The sequence below is a fragment of the Mastigoproctus giganteus genome, chromosome 12 (assembly GCF_048544385.1).
Source record: "Mastigoproctus giganteus isolate SK-2022 chromosome 12, ASM4854438v1, whole genome shotgun sequence".
NCBI lineage: Eukaryota > Metazoa > Arthropoda > Arachnida > Uropygi > Thelyphonidae > Mastigoproctus > Mastigoproctus giganteus.
Genome location: NC_143586.1, coordinates 126,673,305 through 126,695,402, shown reverse-complemented (window position 1 = coordinate 126,695,402; position 22,098 = coordinate 126,673,305). Strand labels below are relative to the sequence as shown.

The window sequence follows — 22,098 nt, the reverse complement described above, 5'->3', positions numbered from 1 at the left end:
TGCTTGGGGGGGGGATTAATATACCAACAAGGTTCTTCTGTTAAGTCTTTTATGTGTGGAATAGTAGAATGATTTGATTAATTCTTGATCCTTCAATTAAGAAATAAAAAGGATAATTTTCCCATTATTTAAAATATAATCTCTCCAAACTAAAATATTGTTAGATATTTTAAATTTACCCCATTGCCTACTTTCTGCAGAACTACAGTTCTTCAGTCTTCTGATGTAGTCGATGGCGCAACTTTGTGATCCTATTCTCTTCACTAACAGTAGAAAGATTTTTTTTCTGTGTAATATCACTATTGTTTATGTCCTTGTTTTCATTTTTGCATAGCCAATTGCTGTCAACCCTTCCACGAAGAAAAAAATTCTTAAGTGTCCAGCATGCAAGTCCAAGAATTCCAAATACCCAGAGATAAGTGATGTGAACAGGAAGTGGCTTTGTAATGGTTTGCCAGTCAAATTTAGCAATCACAAGAAATTCTGTAATTACTATAGCCAAAATTAACCAAGATTGTCTGCCAAACTTTTTACATTCCCTAAGGAAGATGGGGAAAAATGCTATATTAGGATCAGGTGTTTATTCGATGAAATAGAAAAAAAATCAAAACAGTTTAAACTTGGCTGTAAACAGCATCTTGCCCACAATACCAAACCTCAACATAAGAAATGCATTACTTTGCTTTGGTTATCATAATATATGCTAAAAACTATTGTGCTAGTTAGTTTTATCTATATTGTCAGAGATGGGGCTGGTTCTTTGCTTTCAGACCCAAGGAGTATTAACACAGCTATGAATGAATATTTCTAACCGTTTTTTTAATTTTAGTTCAAATATAAATAGTAGCAATGGGCTTGGTGTACTGGGGTCCATGGTTAAGAAAAATATATACATACAATGATAATCCAGTTTAATATAATAAAATATATAATAAGTAGCAGTAGCTTTCAAGACTAACGAGTCTCTTTTTCAACTGATTTAAATACAACAGATAAGTGCAATGAGCTGAGAGTGAGGCACGTTATTCATTTTCTATTGTTGTTGCATGGACGTGTGCTGTTTTACTCCAGTGTTTATCCAGCATTAAAATGGTTGTCTCCAGGATGGGGTAGACTCAAGTGTTTATCCAGCATTAAAATGGTTGTCTCCAGGATGGGGTAGACGTATGCCTTTGTGGCGGTTATCACCTTTGGATTGTTTAATATGTTAAGTGACTCTAGCCATAGGCGGTGGCGAAAGTGTCGTGAGTGGTCTACTATTTCAAAGTCACGTTTGGGATAGAAATTGTGGTTGGTGGCCCAAAAATGTTCTGCGACTGCGGACTGGTGAGTTTCGGCAAGCCGGATTGCTCTGTCATGCTCTGTAAGGCGATCTTGGAGAAACATCAAGAGAAACCTTCAAATATCAATCAATTTCAATGGGTGCATTATTTTCTTTGTACAAGAAGTTGAGCTGAGAAATGGCAGTTGAGGTTTAACATTAACAAATGCAAAGTACTACACATGGGTAGCAGTAATTCCAGATTAAAGTACCAACTCAAGGTAGTGGAAAATGAAAAGAACCTTAGAGTAATTGTGCATTCATATATGAAGTTCTCTGAGCAGTGCAGACAGGCTGCCAAGACAGCACATGATGTTTTATCAATAATATACAGGAATTTTCAAAGGATAGGGAATAGGAAAGTGATTGTACAAGGCAATGGTGGTCTTGTATAACACATGTTTACACTACACGAATTCGATCATACACGATTTATAAATAGGGGAACGATATCTTATATAACACGAACCGAATTTGCTTATGCACGATTCGCCTTTGTGTTTACAAGAAATGACAGAATCACCCCAACCGAATGCAGCACGATAGGAATGAAGAGAAGATTCTGAAAATGTATTTATGTTTTTTATATCACTGAAGGGGAAACACATTTCACCATAATAACGTAAAAACCCACACAATTCCAGCTATCAGTATAATCGCAAATGCAATTAGATCGAGTTTACTACCAGTTTATAACAGATTCCACCAGCAGAAACGCAACTGGAAATTGTTTTTATTGTTTTATGGTAGTAACCCCTAGAAATGTGCTTTAGTAAAATGTGAGGTGTTAATAGTGTATCTCTGCCTTTACGGTGTTGTTTATTCAGTTGCTACACACGTGCAGCTTTGTTTATGTGTATCAAGCCCGCCTGCTCGTTTTTTAATTGTGCTTTATTCCCTAAAAATGAGTAAAATACTTAAAAGGTGTGAAAAGGAAGCGTCCTGGTGAAGATACTGCAGATTCAGAGAGAAAAAGAAAAGCAATATCGATAAACAGAGGTGGACTGGGTCAAAAATTCTTACCCAGAAAAATTTATAGTGGCCTCACACTATGGTTTATGGCCAAAATCACACTGGCCTCCGGCCCACTGGGATTTCCCCGGTAAGGCTTATGGCCAGTCTGCCTCTATCGACAGAGAAAAAAATATAAAATTGTGAAACGCTTTGAGCGAAATGAAAGACCATGTGATATTGCACATGCTACAGACCTAAATGAGGCAATGCCGAGAATTACAAAGAATGCAGAGAAAATAAAAACAACTTTCATAGCAGGAACAACTCAAAGTGTAATTAAAATCCATTAGATTAAGACACAAAGAATTGGAAGAAATGGAACGGCTGTCATCTGTTTGGACAGAAAACCAAACAAAAAACAAGTTTGCTTACGATAGAAGCAAAAGCATTAGCAATATTTTATTACGTAATAGTCGTAATAAAATACGTAAGTATTTTATTACGATTATTTATTGTGTTTGGTAATGTTTTGGTTACAAATGTGTGTTCAATCTTGGGTGGTCGGCACATAACCCTATTTTTCCCACAGGGCCTGTTGTTTATATTGCACGATTTTGCATTGCATGAGGGTTTCTAGGAACACAACTATCGTGCTATACGAGGACTGACTGTATAAGGAAATTGAAGCATGCTACCCTGCATAGAGTAAAAATCTTTTCTTGTTAGGAATAACTACAGATGTTTCATGATGCAGTGCCAAACACTGATATAGTCCACTCTTTGTGACAGTGAATTGAAATAACTTTTTTTAAAACTCAAAATTTACTCACAAACTTTACTAACAAAATATCTCATTTTGGTTCACTTTTTTTTTTGAAATTCTATGGAGCTTCATCTATAGCAAGTAATATGAAAACAATTTTCCAAATTTTCAGTAATCTCAAAAATAAAATGGAATTTGCAGTTTAAACTTGACCAGAATTGAGATGCTTAGACAGAGAGAGCAATATGCTCTATCACAGTTTATTTTCCTTTTGTTTCTAAAAACTGCTGTATCAGACATTATTAAAGACACACTTGTCTTTGACAAATGGTGCTATATGGAGGGTTCCTCAGAGTTAATATAATAGTTCACAAGCTAACACCAGTGCTAAGTGAAGATAGTGTTATGTTGGGACTTGAATCAGTCAGTCCAACTCTTTTGATTGGGCTTTATAATGTTACCTCATCAGTGGGCAGCTGCAACAGCAGCCTGATGTATACACACACCTGCAAAATTTTAGAAATCAAAAATTGGAAGGTTTTTAAGATCTTCCTTAACCCCTTCCTGGAATATTTTTTTCTTCCTGAAAATGCGCCATAACGGATAGACTTTTTTTCACAGATTAAAAGTATTCATCATGCAAATTACTCATTGTATAGTTTGTGTTTTTTATAAATTTTTTAGTAGAAAATACATGAGAGTAATTAACCCATTTGGGCTATCCAGAGTTATCTCGTGTATGCCAAAAAGTATGCAAATTATACAGATTTTTTTTAATAAATTTGCACTTGAGCTAAAATAAAGGAACAGAAAAACACTCTACACTACTCATTATTATATTAATAAATTTAAAAAATCATGTGGAATGCACAAGCAGTATCCTCCTGCCACAAGCGATAATCGTGAACTAACTACATTCTGACACACAGGTGCCGAAATATTTTTTGATGTTGTTTTCTAATTGGTTAATGCTTTCAGCATTTAGGATGGCAAATTTTATTTTGCTTACTGGCGGCACATAGGAATGCATGCTACTGTTCTGACATTGCTGTACAATAAGTAGAATGAAAGCTAGTCGTCTGCTGCCAGCCTTAAGAAAATGTCAAAATTGTCTAATGCAAAATTAGCCAGATAATTTCCTTGAAAATACATTTCAATCGTAATTTTGGATGCATTATTGTGATTATTGTATCCCGAGATATTTCATGTAGTTCCAAATAACTTTTAAAACTAAAAACAAGATATCTCAGGATAATCCATGATGGGGTTAAACATAGTTTAGTACTGTTTGCAAACAGAGTACTAAACTATGTTCTGGCACTGTCCAAATAGCAGTCCCAGCTAAAAAATGAAATGCCTGTATATTTATATTACCGTAACATTCTTTTAACAATAATCACAACTTACAATGTACAACACACAGCAGACTACCAGTAACAATGATGGTGCACTAAACCATAGCTGAGTTATTAATGCAGCGTATACAAAACTGGCAGAGGCCTCCACAGCTGAGTGGTCAGGAGCAGGAGTGCAACAACACGCGCTCTTTGAGTAGACCGGGATTCAAGCCCCTGAATGCCATATACAGTCAATCTGCCAAATGACAATAGACCAGCGTGGCAGATTATGGTCCATTCCCTTAACATGACTTGTTGAGGAGGCCTCCATCCTGCAGTGAATTGACAATGGCTGCAGATTTATTTTTTTTATACAAAACAAAAATTGAAATTAAAGTATTAAAAGTTACATCTTTATTACAGAAACATTATTAGTTATTGGCAAAATGACAAAGGAATTACACAGCATTCGCCATTGAAAAAAAAAAGTTTAACAGTTTTAATAAGTTTTAACAGATGTTTGCATACCTGTTAAAACTTATATTACTCAAATGCCACCTATTATTCAGGTAACACTTGAGTCATACACACTGAATTTTGGCAGTAAAGTCTGGTGATTCTGCGACACAAATCCTCCATTTGTACCTTCACGATGGTGGCATTAGTACAACCATGGGTATATCCCCCCCCCCCCCCGTGTGCAAATCCTGAATACAGCACCTAGTATGCTGAAGGTGTGAACTGACATAAGCAGAGGTCGAAGTGGGGTGTCCACACCACACGTGTCACTCCTCTGTGTTACCAATTAATACTAGGTGTTGATTAATAACACAGAGGAGTATGGCAATAATGACAACCTAGTGATACTAGGTTGTCATGATTGCCATTTGCATGATTTCTCATATTTCCAATAATTATGCATTTCATCCTTTGGGAAGATATTTATGGCAAGCTATTTTTGCCCAAGGATGGACAACTCAACATGAGTTGTCCACCATCCTTGGGCCCTTTCAAGAAAGTCTTTTTTCAGATGAGGTCTCCATACTTGAACACAGTATTCCAAATGTGGTCTTACATTTGCATTATACAATGGGATTATGATCCCTCCCCCATCTCTATAGGATAATGTTCGATAAATCATCGATGGGACACTACGGGCTTTCCTGTTTGCCTGCTCTCTAAACTTCTTATCTGCCCATATTGTAACTGCCAGATACCTTTCTTTTTCTATTGTTTTTAATTCAATCCCATCAAGCGAATAATTTATTTTGGGGTTTGCTATTGCCCAGTTTTAAAACCTTGCATTTTTCTGCATTCAAACACAGCTAACACTTTTCTGACCATTTTTGATGTCTATGAAGTCATCCTGAAAGTGCTGCTTGGCACTGACCATTAATGACTCTACCAATCTTTATGTTGTCTTCAAATCATGTCTTCTAACCCTTCTTCAATATCGTTTATGAAAATCAAAAACTACAGTAGTCCAAGAACCGATCCTTGGGGGGACCTCACTCCTGATGCTACACCAATCTGAAGAATATCCATTAATCACAACCCTCTGCCTTCTGCCCTGCATCCATCCAGCAGTTGATCTTAAAATCTTTCCAGTAATCCCGACATGTTCAAAGCTTATACAATAACCTCTCATGGGGGGACTGAGTCAAATCTTTGCTAAAATCTGAATAAACTATGTCAAAATATTCCTTACAACCAGCTCACGAGTAACTGTGTGAAAATAGCCTTCTAAGTTAGTTAAAGATGATTTTCCCTTACCAAAACTGTAATGCGTCATTCAGAATATTTATCTAAATGTCCCTAGATTGGGCTCTTAATCATTGCTTTGAAGATTTTCCCTACTAATTTAGTCAGCCTGACTGGTCTGTAGTTACCAACTTCACTCTTAGAACCATCTTTATGTATTGGCACTTCTCCGATCCAAAGGAATCTCTCCTGAGTCCAAAGATGCCTTCATAATTAACCTCAATGATTAAATACACACCCTGCAGCTTCCGTCAAAATTACTGGGTATATGCTATCAATACTGGGAGCCTTACTTGACTTTATGCTTGAAAGTTATTCTAATAAACAGTCATCTGTAATTTTGAATTCACTCAAAATGGATGAGCCTCATTCGTATAGCCTCTTCTCGGTATGAAGAGTCTTTCATCAGTAAAGACAAATGCAAAGTACTTATTCAATTCGTCCACATCAGTTCCAGTACACAAGGGTCCAATTTGATTCTCTTTCTTCTTTATTGTATTTGCATACACAAAAAAATTCCTTATCCTAATTCTTTGCTCTCTTAACCAATGCTTTCTCATATGCAGCCTTGGCCTCCTTAACCTTATTTAGTGGACACTGTTTTTGTCATGCGGTTCCTGTGGTTCCCCACAAATCCAGATTGAGTACTCTGTGATGTATGCACAACGTTGCAAAGCCAGTCAGTGTGAGTAGGATGTTGTTTGACTGGCCTGTTAGTTACTAGGAGGCCCAATCACCATGGAAATCACCACTACTGTTACGAGGAGCCGGGCAAGGAAGGTAGAAGAAACACCTGATGGGCTCTCTCTTCCCACTTGCACAAAAGAAGAGAAAGTGCTAAAGTGTGAAAGAAGACCATCTTGAAGGACAACTGCATTGTGAGTTGCAGCGTGCATAGAGCTGTGAACAGATGAAGAATGTCGTTTTAACTAAGCAACTGTCAGAGATAAGTGGAGGCATTAGATCATCAAGATAGCATATTATTGAGAGGAGAAAGGTGGAGTTGAATATTTTACAGAGCAGGAGGTAACTTTGTAGCTTGGGTATCCACCTGATGAAGCAGCAGGTCTTCCAGAATAAAGTACAGAATCAGAAAGAATCCTGCCCAGGAAGAGTCCTGAGCCAGCAAAAGGCCGAATGGCCAGGTGATGCCACACCAGTCAGTTGACTAGCGTCAGCAGAACCCCTTCGATGAGGAGTCATCGAGGATGGTTAAAATCCTGTCTGGGGAGTGTCCCAGGCTAGCAGAAGAGTCCAAAAGCATTTAATCCCACGCAGGTGGAGAGCCATTGTCAGCAAAGGAACTTCAAGGAGAAGAGGTGAAGGCAGGAATCCCACCCGAGGAAAATGCTTAGGTGCACAAGTGGTTTATCCCCTGCAGAGAGAAGTGTCGACGTCAGCAAGATTCTCTGATAGAAGCTTTGTCAATAGAAGTTGAATATCACCCAGTGAACTCTTCTAGGAGCAGCAGGGAACACGTTGAAGCACTGCTGGAGAGATGAAGTCATGGTGGATGGGCAGGACAAAGATAGAGATGGCCCTCAACTGGCCACATAGTAGAGACTGGTGATGTAATTGCAACAGTGGTAATGATTCTGTGGAGCACAGAATCATTACTGAGGTTAGTGACAAGTTATTTTGGCTGACAAGTTATTTAATTTCTGCTGTGACTGGCAGTGGGGGAACTATGTGACAGAATGAGCTGCAGTAGTCATAGGTGTGCCAGTTGGCAGTTGTGTGTGATAGCTGCATAGAGTCTGTTGAAGACCGTGGTGGCATAAGTCGATAATGCTTTGTAAGCTTCTTCTGATTCCAATATCCTAGCCTAGATGGATTGTCAGTGCATTGAGGGCCAGAAGAAGTTGGTTGCAGAGGTAAAGATAGAGAGGAGTGCATCACATGGTTCCAGTCCTCTGGCTCTCCAGAGATGCAAAAGGAATCATCTGCCAGACCAAAAGTCGAGAAAACAGGGCGGTACCCAATAACCTCTCTCAGGCTTCTAAGACTCAATTTAAAAAGAGAGCAGTTAATTAATCTCCCTTGATGGTATCTTTACCTTGTCGTGGTGAGGGAGCTTGCATGCTCTGACAACCCTGGCAGCTATGCCAGATAGCCTAGCTATCAGAAGGAACACCCAAGCTGGAAAGGTCCTCGTGGATAGGAGCCAGACCAAGAGGATATCTAGAAGGAAAACTCTGATACAAACCATAGAGGTGGGCAGCAGCACTCACTATTACCAACCTGAGGCAGTTAATATTAACAACAAGGCTCAAGACTGGCTGAAGACTTAGGCAAGCTTATAGATATAGCACAATGATGTGGAAAGCAAGGGGAACCTACCACATTAATCATCTCAAGAATAAAATATACCAGTTCATAAGGCTAGAGACAGAGTTGGTTGGAAAACATTGGTCTCTGAAGAAGTTAATTAATGCAAGTGACCCATCTCTTATAAAGTCTCTCCATTCTGTCTCAAAACATTTGTTTCTGCTGCATGCCTTTACTATACATACTTCCATAGGTGCAGTTCTTCTGAACTGTCCTGTATAATTCCCCCCCCCCTCTCTCTCTCTCTCTTCCAAACCAGTCCAAACACATGCTGCAACCAGTCAATATCCTTTTACTGTCTGACTTCAAACTCATAGTACCAACTTTTTTTCTTCCTCATTTATTCCTTTAGCTTCTGTTTTCTGGAAAAATCTCCCTTCATACCCTTTCCTGAAAGTTACAATCTATAGAAATTAAAGTCTAATGTTAACAAGTTTCTTCCTTCATCTTCTCAACCAACCATCTGTGTAAAAGTAACAAAAACTTGTCTGAAAACCAGAAGAGACAAACTAATTAGAAAACCAGATTATCAAAAAGAGTTCATCTAAATTGAAGAAGTTGGGAGGTTAGGTTATATGTTGCAATAAAGATTTATGTTTGACATGTGGACTCCTGTGAATACATACTTAGATCTACATTAATACAAGCTCACTTCAAGTATATTTCAAATATGCTTTTAGAGGAATTGTTCTCAGATTTGACAGTACATGCCTCCATCTCTTATCTATGGGTATGCTATGGATAAAGGGGTGGTTGAAGGGGAGAAGACAGAGAGTGGTAATCAATGGACACTGCTCATTGTGGACTAATGTTATTAGTGGAGTCCCTCAGGGTTCAGTGTTGAGTCCATTATTGTTTTCTGTATTTATAAATAATATTGATGATGGTATATCAAGCTTAATGTCCAAGTTTGCAGACGATACAAAGGTTTGCAGGGTTGTTAAGGACACTACTGACACTATGCTGCTGCAACAGGATCTGGAAAGGTTGAGCAGATGGGCTGAGAGGTGGCAAATGAAGTTTAACATTGACAAATGTAAAGTACTACATATGGGAAACAGCAACCCCAGAGCAACGTATCAACTCTGTGGTACTACACTGACAGTGGTAGAGAATGAAAAGGACCTGGGGGTAATTGTGCAGGCAGATATGAAGTTCTCTGAGCAGTTCAGACGGGCTGCAAGAGTAACTCATGGTGTCTTGTCAATGATATACAGGAATTTTTCTAGCAGGGATAAGGAGGTGATTATTCCCTTGTATAAGGCAATGGTCAGGCCACACCTAGAGTACTGTATACAGGTCTGGAGGCCTCATTTCAAGAAGGATGTAGAGCTGCTGGAACAAGTACAGAGAAGGGCAACAAGATTAGTGAATGGAACAAAGGGTTGCTCGTACGAAGAAAGGCTTAAGTTTTGCAAATTACAGTGTCTGGAGACTAGGCACCGGCGAGGTGATCTGATAGAGGTGTATAAAGCCTTGAATGGTTTGAGCATGCTCAATGCTGATGGGATTCTTCCTCTTGCTCAGAATAATCACTTGAGAGGACATAAATTCAAATTGAGGAAGGATAAATGTGCAGAAATTTGCCTTTAGCCAGCGGGTAGTTGGTTGGTGGAACAGATTCCATCCCTTGTTGTGGAAGTTGATATTCTAAATAAATTTAAGGCTCAGCTGGAAAGGTATTTTGAACGAAGGAGGGGTGAAGTGCAAGGTGTTTTTTTTTTTTTTTTTTTGGCTGATGCTGCATAAGCTTGCTTTCTGCTAATGCCTCTGCTAATGCTAATCTGTGTTTCAAGCTTATAGAAGACAGTTTTAATATAAAGCACTACAAAAACAGCTTTGAAAATTTGAGGAGGCCACTCACTGCAGCTAGCAACCAGTTTTGTCTATTTTTTTCTTCAATTTTAGCTTATAAAAGCCGAAACTGAATCAAATGATGCAGCAACAGCTGTAGGGGATATTTGTGCTTAAAAAAAAAATAATAATAAATAATAATAATAAAAAAAAAGTAACAATAATAAAATAAACAAAAATAATCAGTTTATATTTTTAATTAAATTTTTTTTGAATTCTAATTTCATTTTTGAAATAATTTTATTCTGATGTTGGGAAATCAAATAAAAATAATTAATATTTAAAAACATTTATATACAAAGTTTTAATTTAAAAAAAAAAAAACTTCAGAATTTCAAGAAATAACTAGAAGGAGCTCTCTCCCTACCCCCACACACAGAGCCCACCCCTATGTAAAACTGACTACAGGGAGCCCATACAGATCCAAGGAAACTCACCTGTGAAAGAATTCCAATATACCACTTCATCAGTGACTGGGATGATGTCTCTACAATAATATTAACTGAAATATACTGCACTTCAAATAATCTGATATCGTGTAGGTTAGTGCAAATGCAACATAGAGGGTAGATAGCTATGTTGTGCCTTCACGAGTTTCCATGGTATTGTACTACCTCAAATAAATAACACTTCACCAGTGGAGAAGACTATCGTTATTTATTCTCGGCAGATACCACCACCCAGACGGCACTGTTTTGAAATATGGTATGGGATAAAGTTCTCGGTTATCCTCATACTATCCCTATTAGACTTAGAAAAGTGATAAAGATGTAGGAGAGGTAGAGGAAGGAAATGCCGTAGAAGGAAGAAAGGGACAGTTGCTCCTTCGACTCACACTCAAAGCTCATATATTCCTTGAATAGGCAACGCTTCCCCAGTAGAGAAGATTGTTGTTACCTATTCGAGGAAACTCAGTGGCCATCAGGGCCCCCCAGACGGCACCGTTTCAAAGCTTGTTGGCTTCTCTTCGGTGGGCGGGCAGGTACCCTGGTGTTGCAATAGTGACAACCCAGTTATCAATGGACACTGCTCATCGTGGACTAATGTTATTAGTGGAGTCCCTCAGGGCTCAGTGTTGGGTCCATTATTGTTTTCTGTATTTATAAATGATATTGATGATGGTATATCAAGCTTAATGTCCAAGTTTGCAGACGATACAAAGGTTGGCAGGGTTGTCATCTACTGACACTATGCTGCTGCAACAGGATCTGGAAAGGTTGAGCAGATGGGCTGAGAGGTGGCAAATGAAGTTTAACATTGACAAATGTAAAGTACTACACATGGGAAACAGCAACCCCAGAGCAACGTATCAACTCTGTGGTACTACACTGACAGTGGTAGAGAATGAAAGGGACTTGGGGGTGGTTGTGCAGGCAGATATGAAGTTCTCTGAGCAGGGCAGATGGGCTGCAAGAGTAGCTCATGGAGTATTGTCAATGATATACAGGAATTTTTCCAGCAGGGATAAGGAGGTGATTATTCCATTGTATAAGGCAATGGTCAGGCCACACCTAGAGTACTGTATACAGGTCTGGAGGCCTCATTTCAAGAAGGATGTAGAGCTGCTGGAACGAGTACAGAGAAGGGCAACAAGATTAGTGAATGGAACAAAGGGGTGCTATTACGAAGAAAGGCTTAAGTTTTGCAAATTAGTGTCTGGAGACTAGGCACCAGCGAGGTGATCTGATAGAGGTGTATAAAGCCTTGAATGGTTTAAGCATGCTCAATGCTGATGGGATTCTTCCTCTAGCTCAGAAAAATCACCTGAGAGGGCATAAATTGAAATTGAGGAAAGACAGATGTAGGATAGACGTGCGGAAATTTGCCTTTAGCCAGCGGGTGGTTGGTTGGTGGAACAGACTTCCATCCTTTGTGGTGGAGGTTGATAGCCTAAATAAGTTTAAGGCTAAGCTGGACAGGTATTTTGAACGAACAGAGGGGTGAAGTGGAAGTGGGTTTTTTTTTTTTTTTTTTTTGGCTGATGCTGCATAAGCTTGCTTTCTTGCATCAAATGCCTCTACTAATGAAGTATAACTTCACAAAATGAGAGATGCCTGATGGTGTGTAGTGATATAGACTATAAAGTGTTTAAGGGCAAAGGCCTTATGCTACGAGGTAGAATGACTATCATGTAGGTTAGTGTAAATGCATCATTTTAACATAGCTATCTACCAAAGTAGTTGAATTAATTAATTACATTGGCATCGTTTTGGTTATATATCATATTGTGAATGCCTTCACGAGTTGCCATGGTAGAATATAGAATGAATGATAGTCATTCTACCTTGTAGCATGAGGCCCTTAAACACTTTATAGTCTATATCACTATACACCATCAGGCATCTCTCATATTGTGAAGTTATACTTCATAACTGGGTTGTCACTATTGCAACACCAGGGTACCTGCTCACCCACCGAAGAGAAGCCAACAAGCTTTGAAACGGTGCTGTGTGGGTGGTGGTATCTGCCGAGAATAAATAACAATAGTCTTCTCCACTGGTGAAGTGTGTGTGTGTGTGTGTGTGTGTGTTATGGGGGTTTATCGGCACATAAGCTGCTGTGGCTATAATGCGCCTATTCACATGAAAATGCTAAACAGAAAATTTAAGCATAGCTAAAAACATAATTTAGGCATAACAGTTTGGTTGCGTTTACAGAGATATTTTAGAATTTATCATAAAGTCCAATTATTTTCAGATAAGAGAAAAACTCGTTGATGTTTGCATCATCTCCAATAATATGTTGTAATGTCATTGGTTCTAGTAGATTTCTCAGGGAACACAGCACGGATGTTCTGTCCTGTTGATAGTGAAGGCAGCCAATCAGAATATGTTTCACTGTTAAATTTTCTGAACAGTATGGACATTGAGGAGGATCTTCGCCTTGGAGCAGATGGAGGTGGGTCAGATATGTGTGTCCGATACGTGCCCGTGCAAGAACCACTTCTTCTCTTCGCACTGTTTTGGCGCTAGAGTGCCAATGCTTTGGATCGTGTTTCAACTGGTAGAGTTTATTATTTGTTTGGGTGTGCCATAGCTCTTTCCACTTCGCGAAACCTGCTGTTTGTATGATGTGACAGTAGTCAGAGGCTGGAACCGGAATGGAGGTTAAATCAAAGGTTGACGGATTTTTAGCATTTTCATCAGCAAGTTCGTTACCCTTTATCCCTGAATGTGCTGGGATCCAGCAAAAGGTCACTGATTGATGGCATTCTTCAATTTGTAATAAGAGTCTTCCGATTTGATTTAACACAGGATGAGCCTTGTAGGAGGAGTTTTGCATTGCAGTTATTGAGCTGAGAGAGTCTGTGTATAGAACATATTTTACAGATGGGTTGAGATTCAGGTTTTCTAAAGCTAATTTTATTGCATGAAGTTCTGCGGAGAAGCTGCTGTACTTAGGTGGAAGGGCAGCTGAGATGATAGTAGAGGGAAATACTGCCGCTGCTCCAACGGCTGAATGTGATTTGGAGCCATCAGTATATATGGGCAAAAAATCAACGTATTTCTGAATATGGCTTGCATGGAGTTGTTTCATATTGAGTGTTGGTAGACGATTCTTTCCCCATTTGTCAAGATAAGTATCAAAATATAACTGAGGAGGCGGAATCCATGGCGGTTGGGAGTAATTCATTAAATGTTGCCTGTTGAAAATTTGAACATTCCAACTCTACATTAACTCAATGAGGCGTAAGCCTGCCGGTCTTATTTTACTGGGTTTATTTCTATAGAGGTTTTGAAGTGGTGGATTAAAGAGGTATGGCTGAACAGGATGATGACCGCAATTTTGTATTTGGGCTGCATACTTTAGAAGCAGCGTTTTTCTGCGGAGGTGAAGGGGGGGAGCTCATCAGCTTTAATGTACAAACTATGAGTAGGAGATGTCCTGAAAGTACCAAGTGCAATCCGCAATGCGCTATGCTGTATAGGATCCAGCCATCTCAGTGTACTCTTATGGGCGGAATCATAAAGAGGAGCACCATAATCCAATTGGGATCTGATCAATGCTCTAAAGAGCAACAAAGATGTACGATCTGCTCCGCAAGACAAGGCAGATACAGCTCTTAGTATGTTCAGCTTTTTGAGGCAGGATATACGCACAGATTTAATGTGCTCAAGGAAATTCAGTTTCCTGTCAAGGATTAATCCCAAGAATTTGATGTTGTTAGTCACTGGAACGGTAAAGTTTTGCATCTGAAGTTCGCACTGGTGAAGTGTTATCAAGGTAATACAATACCATGGCAACTCACTGTGAAGGCATTCACAATATGAGATATAACCAAAACGATGCCAATGTAATTAATTAATTGATTCAACTACTTTGGTATGTTAAAATGATGCATTTGCACTAACTTACATGATAGTCATTCTACCTCCTTGCATGAGGCCTTTGCCCTTAAACACTTTATAATCTGATATATAATTAAAAGGGATATAGTGTAAATGAAAGCAACAGCTCTTTCAAAGATTTTGTGAGTTTCACTGAAACAACATGCAACTTCTCAATGCAGAAGGTGAAATGGGAGGTTGACATTTATATCCGTAGTGAATGACCAAGATATAAACTGAAAAAACTGTGTGCAAGTAATGAAATCCTTGATTGTCAGGGTCTGCTGCATAGACAAAACTCAAGGGGATCAAGTTTAATTACATAAAATGTTATTTAAAAACATAAGTTATGTTTAATTTTTTAAAATCTTTTTTTAGGTATGGCTGTTTGTTAATATACCAATTCACTCACTAGATGCCAAGTTGGGTTAAAAAACTGAAATATGAAAATGAATTGCTAACTCAAAAAATTATACTCACGGATCATCCAGATACTGAAACACTTCTCTGATAGCTACAGCTCCACTCAGCACTATGAGTGCTAGTCGAGAAAGGTTAAGAACATGAGGAGGCTCCAGCCAAAGAACAAATTTCAAATAGAATGTATTCAGCTCGGTCAAAAGACTCTAGTAAATAAATGAATAAATAAAAAGTTTTATGACTTCATGGCAAAGTTCTTTGCAAACCATTCCCAAAAACCAAGAATATTTCACAAATTATAAGCCATGCATGAAATTTCTTCACTTAATATTTACACCATTTATATGACCAAAATAATATCATACACATTATATCATGCTGTGAAGGATGAGACTGCATTTAACCCTGGTGTGGCCACAAGGGACCTGACAGGTAACTCACAAAAAAGTTCTTCTTGCAAAACCTGGACTGAAACCTTTTCTACCTTCCTAACTATAAAAGCCAGTTTTACTAGCGTAGCTTCTGAAGTGAAATTTTAATTTTCATAGGGTAATTGCATGAAAGCACCTATCAGTGCTGTTCCTGTAACTATTTCTGTTTAGACTATGTATATAAAGTGCTTAGCATCATAATACACAGCCATTTCTGAATAAACAGAAAATTTTTAAGGTGGCATCGTTTTAGGTTATATCTCATATTGTGAATATGAGATATAACTTAGGTTATATCTCATATTGTGAATATGAGATATGTGAATAAATATGTTCGCAGCTTGAGGCTCTAGCCCTAAATGCGCCTTAGTCTATTTCTGTTTAGTAATGCCACTTGCAGAAATAACAAACAGAAATAGTTAGTTTAGTGTTGCTTCCCAAAAAAAAAAATAAATAAAGTAATAAAAATATACAGGGAGTTTATAAATTATTCACTGATTATGAAGCTTGATTAAAGTTTTATTGTAATAGGTACTGTAAAACAGTTTGCTGCACTTCAGTAAACCTCCATATAGGCACCTTGTAGAATGGTGACTTCTACAATTCCTACCAAGTAGTAGGAATTGTAGAAGTTTTTGCTATTGTCATGTAATCCTGTTCGTTCTTGGGTTGATAAACAATATCAGCCAATAAAAATCACCTGGGAAAGTGATTCATTGACAGGTGCTTCTGGAGCAATGAATGAATAATGGTGGTCAAGTTTCCTGTGGGTGCATAATACCAACAACTGCCAAACAAGGTAAGGTTGAGTGAATGATCAATTGCCTGACCTGTGAAGGTCGCAACTGCCAGCAATCAGCAACATGGAATGTTGGTAATATGTACCCACAGGAAACTTTACCATCGCTATTCATCCACTTCCCCAGAAGCACCTGTCAATGAATCATTTTCCCAGGTAATTTTTATTGGCTGATATTATTTATCAACTCAAGAACAAACAGGATTAGTGTATAATAGTTGGGCCACTATTTTACAGTGTCAGTTTGTGATTTTAATTAAAAACTGTTGATTAAATTAATAAAATAAGAGCCACTATGTCTAGTAAGAGAAGTGCAGCGAAGCAAATGTCACTAAAAGTCACATTGGGAAAAAAGATGGAGTTATTTGTAGGAATGAAAATTGCCTCTATCGACTGTGACCACCATAATGAAAGATGCGAATAAAAAAAAAAAAAAATGCAACATGCTACGATAGTAAGCGCTAATGAAAGTGAGTTATAGCAGAAGTAACCTTTTAGAAAAAATGGAGAAATTATTGTAATTGTGGGTGGATGACTTAAATAAAAAAAAAATTTCAGTTGACTCAAGCTATTATTACTGATAAGGCAAAGTCAATTTTTGAAGATCTTAAGATAAAAAAGGGTGGTAATGAAACATTTTCAGTTATCAAGGGATAGTTTATGCAATTTAAATCTCGAAGTGCCGCTGTGTGAAATTAAGTGGAAAGTGCAGATGATGAGGCAGATGCAGCATTTGCCACAGAGTTTAAAGCCATTGTACAGGAGGGTAATTATCCTCCTGATCTCATTTTTAACATTGATGAGACCAAGCTTTATTGGTCTCATCCATTACAAATTTGCCATTACAAATCTTCACTGCCCATGAAGAACAGCCTGCACCAGGTTTCAAGGCTGAAAAAGACAGGCTAATGCTTCTGCTGGTTGCACATGTCTTTGGTACTTTAAAATTAAAACCAATGTTGGTGTACCATTCACAGACACCATGTGCTCCCAAGGGCCTAAACAAAGCCATGTTGCCAGTCCAGTGGAAATGGAACAGGAGGGCTTAGGTGACCCAAGAAATCTTCTTGGATTAGAGAATGGTAACTCATTCAAGAGAATGAGTTACCAGCCAAGACTCTTCTTCTCTTAGACAATGCCCCTGCCATCCTACAAACCTTGCTGAAGTTGGAAAATCTCTGGTTGTCAGTGTTGTTTACATGCCATCAAACACCACTTGTTTTGTAACAAATTGACCAGGGGGTAATAGCAACCTTTAAAGCCTCTGCCAGACCTTCATGGAAATGGTGAGTTTTGGACAGGTCAGACAAAACTATCAACTTGGCTAAAGGATTATTTGCACTCATTCGATAACATCAATGCAGCTTGGGAAGAAGTGTCAGTGAACTGTTTGAATGGAGTATGGTGCAAACTTCTCCCACAATTTATGCACAACTTCGCAGGATTAGAGCCAGTGGAGAACATTGTTGAAGATGTTAGTTAGCAGACTGTCACAAGAGGTGGAACTGGATGAGGTTACAGCTGAAATTATAACAAAGCTGTTGGATAACCATAGACAGCAGTTTTCCAATGAAGACTTGGCTAAAGAACTAAGCCAACAGGAGGAGGAGAAAAAGTCAACACTGCATGCTTTTTTCAAAAAAAGAGAAGATCCTCAACCAGGGACTTCATCAGAGAAGTAAAATCTCTGCATTACACCACTGTCAAAAAAGATCATTGCAGGGGCCTTACAGTGGTACTTACAAAAACTTTCAGTCTGGGCTTCTAACATATCAAAGTAAAGTACAAATTTTATTTTTTTAAAATTTAATTCTATTTAGTTTGGTTATTTTAAACTGTATTACATTTAATTGATTTACATTCATAAAAGTATTGTTTTTTCATTCATTTCAGAGCTTTAAATATAATAATATTGTATTACTTATGTCAATTTTGAGAAGGGCCATGTAACTTACTGACTTAGGCTCATTTTACAGTTTTTTTTTTTTTTTTTTGCAACGGTCCCTTCAGGAACGGAACCCTGTCATAAACCAAGGGTTACTGTATGATTATTCATTCTGGATCACACTGATAAACCAAATTACAATTCTCAAGAAAAAGTTGAAAGAAATTTACATTAAAAATGGATACTGTAACACTTACAATAAAAATAATTCCAAGTACTGCAAACCACCTTGTTAGGGATGATGTTGGTTTCCAGTCAAATTCTATCCAACTGTGTGGTCCAAACTGAGCTGCAATTCTCTTCAACTTGCCTCTGTAGGTGGGTATATTCCACAGACCTCTCCAGTGATATGGCTTCATTGAGAGATACTGCAAGGTCTTCATACCCAAAAAAATACCAGCCCCATTGCAAATTAGCGCATCCATTATCCACTAATAAAAATAATACCATTTATTCACACACACAAAATATGGTATAACTATAAATAGATACATATAAAATAGAAGTCAGATGAAAATGTTAACAAAAACTGAGTAAGAATAAATTATAAAGATTAAAATTATAAAGAGTGAACCAAAGATCCCATGCACCTGCAAGCTAATGACATGGTCACATCATTCCTAAGTAATATGAGCTTTAAAGCATCTGCTGGAAATGGCCTATTTGACTTGAGAAAGTGTATAAATGGCAGGTTTGTTTGTTATTTGGTTTTTAAGAGCATTAGCAACTAAGGCTCCAGTGATTATTCCCTGACCTTTCCGCATCCTCCGTATTTGGTGGTCACTAGCTCGAACCCTGGTCTAATCAAGAAGCTTGTGCTATGCACTGCTGCTCCTGCCCACCTGGCTACGGAGGAACCTAAATGGCAGGTGAAGTATATAAGTACACCTCCCTCTCCTCCACAGAGCTAAGTGGTGACACTGAAAACTGCCATAACAAACATTACTTCAGATGCAAATACACGCTCACTTACGTTTATCACTGTAATATTGGTAAAAAAAAAAAGAAAAAGATTCCTGTGGGTCTCGAGTAAATAAGTAAACATTTTATGCAATTCGAATTCACGTTGAATTTATGCCAATAATTATAAAAATAAACATTATTAATTTTTTAAATTTTATAATGCATAAGCTGGTTATTTTACATAAAATGAATCTTTTGTTATGCATAGTAGTGTAAGTATATCTACTTCATATATTCTTCAAATATATCGTTATAATTCCAAGAAAAAAAAAAAAAAAAAAAATTAAATCAGAATCATCTTTGAGTCTGCTTGGCTTTTTAGGTTCATTTTATGTTAAAGAATATGCTTTCTGTGATGCTACAGAAAAGTTGCACTGCTCAAACAGGAAATAAACTGTAACTATGTAATATTGGTGTAAATACACCATAGGAAACTCTTAAACGAAAAAAAAACTATGTTTCTAGTTTGAAGGGGCATCATTTTATCTGTATCTCGTATTGTGCTCCTCCTTCACGAGTTGCCAGGTATTGCACTGCCTCGAATAAGTAACGCTTCACCAAAAGAGAAGACTATTGTTACTTGTTCTCGGTGGGCACCACCACCCAGACGACACTGTTTCAAGGCTTATTGGCCCTTCATCGGTGGGTGAGCAGGCACCCTGGTATTGCAGACAAGACAATCCAGTTGTGAAGATAATCACACAATATGAGAGATGCCACAAGGTGTACCTGATAAGAGCAAACTTCCGCACATCTATCGTACAACTGTCATTCTTGAATTTGAATTTCTGCCCTCTCAGGTGTTTATTCTGACCAAGAGGAAGAATGCCACCAGCATTGAGCATGCTCAAACCATTCAAGGCTTTATACACCTCAATCAGATCACCTTGCAGGTGCCTAGTCTCCAAACACTAATCTGCAAAACTTAAGCCTTTCTTCGTAAGAGCAACCCTTTGTTCCATTCACTAATCTTGTTGCCCTTCTCTGTACTCGTTCCAGTAGCTCTACATCCTTCCTAAAACGAGGCCTCCAGACCTGTATACAGTAATCAAGGTGTGGCCTGACCATCGCCTTATACAAGGGGATAATCACCTCCTTATCCCTGCTAGAAAAATTCCTGTTTATCATTGACAAGACACCATGAGCTACTCTTGCAGACGGTCTGCACTGGTCAGAAAACTGCATATCTGCCTACACAATTACCCCCAGGTCCATTTCATTATCTATCACTGTCAGTGTAGTATCACAGAGTTGATATGTTACTCTGGGGTTACTACTTCCCATATGCAGTATTTTACATTTGTCAATGTTAAACTTCATTTGCCACCTCTCAGCCCATCTGCTCAACTTTTCTAGATCCTGTGACAGCAGCATACTGTCATTAGTGTCATTAACAACCCTGCCAACCTGCGTATCATCTGCAAACTTGGACATTATGCCTGATATACCATCATCAATATCATTTATAAATACAGAAAACAACCAGGGACCCAACACTAAACCCTGAGGGACTCCACTAATAACATTAGTCCACAAAGAGCAGTTTCCATTGATTACCACTCTATCTTCTCCCACTCAACCATCCTTTTATCTATAGCAGCAATTTGCCTCCAATGCCGCACTGCTCCAATTTGTGCAGCAGTCTTCCATGTGCAACAGTATCAAAAGCGTTTCTAAGATCCAAATATATAATATCAAAGTTATTCCCTGTATCCAGTTGCTTTGTGACCACATCATAGTGTCCAATCAAACTGGTCAGACAAGACTTCCCCTTAACAAAAGCCTTTGATCCTCCTTTGTGAATTGGGATCACATTTGCATATCTCCAGTCTATGGGTACCTCCCCTGAGTCCAAGGAAGCTCTCATAATTATGGCTAAGGGTTTGCTTACTTCCTTTGCTGCCTCCATTAATATAACTGGATAGATCCCATCCACCCCAGGTGCCTTCCTTGTGTTTATCTTCAACAATTTCTGCTCCACTTTACTCTCAGTTATTACAAGATTATCTAGCTTACTGCCAGAGTTGAATACACCTCTGGCATTCCCCTCGCTGAATAACTTCTCATGTGTGAATGTAGATGCAAAATACTCATTTAGTTTGTAAGCTACTTGAGCAGGATCATCAACAGTTGAACCATCGATATCAAGTGGACCAATCTAATTCATCCCCCTCCTTCTAGAGTTTACATAAGTAAAGAACTCTTTGCTGTTTTTCTTTGCATCCCTTGCCAAAGATTTCTCGTAATCTGCCTTTGCCTGCCTAACTTCCTTTGTAACTTGGTTACAGATCAACTTATATCTATCATAGGCTTCTGTGTCACGTATTAATTTATATGTATCCCATGCATTTTTCTTCTCTGCCATATGTCTCATTAGTTCATCTGACATCCATTTTGGCCTAAACCTTGAACAATATTTCTTAGTTGGTATGTAAAGCCTAGTAGATTCCAAGATAAGTTCTTTGAATGCTTCCCATTTTGAATTTGCTATTGGTAACATCATCAGTTGTTCCCACTGTATAGAATTTAAATACTGTCTCAGACCATCATAGTCTCCTTTAAGAAAGCAATAACCCTTCCCTTTACCCCTGATGGTAGTTACCTCTTTGAGTAAATCCCACTTCAGCACTCTGTGATCACTGCCACCTAGTGGTTCTTCTATCTGCAGATTCTTAATGCATGAAGAATCACTACTGATAATCAAATCAAGAGTATTACTCCCTCTAGTTGCCTCTCGAACATGCTAATGTAGAAAACAATCATCCAATATATCCACAAAAGCCTTGCTAGTGTGTGAGTGACCAACCCACAAATTCCAGTCAATATCTGGGAATTTAAAATCCCCTATTATAAGACTCTCTGATTTACTGGCCCACTCTATTTCCCTGTACAGT

General features: G+C 38.3%; 1 protein-coding gene across 1 annotated transcript in view; it reads right to left on the bottom strand.

Annotated features, from left to right (window-relative positions):
• Nucleotides 1-202: 202 nt before the first annotated feature.
• The window catches only part of LOC150077405 (phosphatidylserine synthase 2-like), a 132,742-nt gene continuing 110,846 nt past the window's right edge, over nucleotides 203-22,098 (bottom strand). The window contains exons 8-10 of the mRNA XM_090385888.1: nucleotides 18,439-18,672; nucleotides 15,127-15,272; nucleotides 203-539 (exon numbers count right to left, since the gene is read on the bottom strand). Coding sequence (XP_090242014.1) covers nucleotides 203-539; nucleotides 15,127-15,272; nucleotides 18,439-18,672 — 717 coding nt within the window. The remainder of the gene's footprint in view (nucleotides 540-15,126; nucleotides 15,273-18,438; nucleotides 18,673-22,098) is intronic.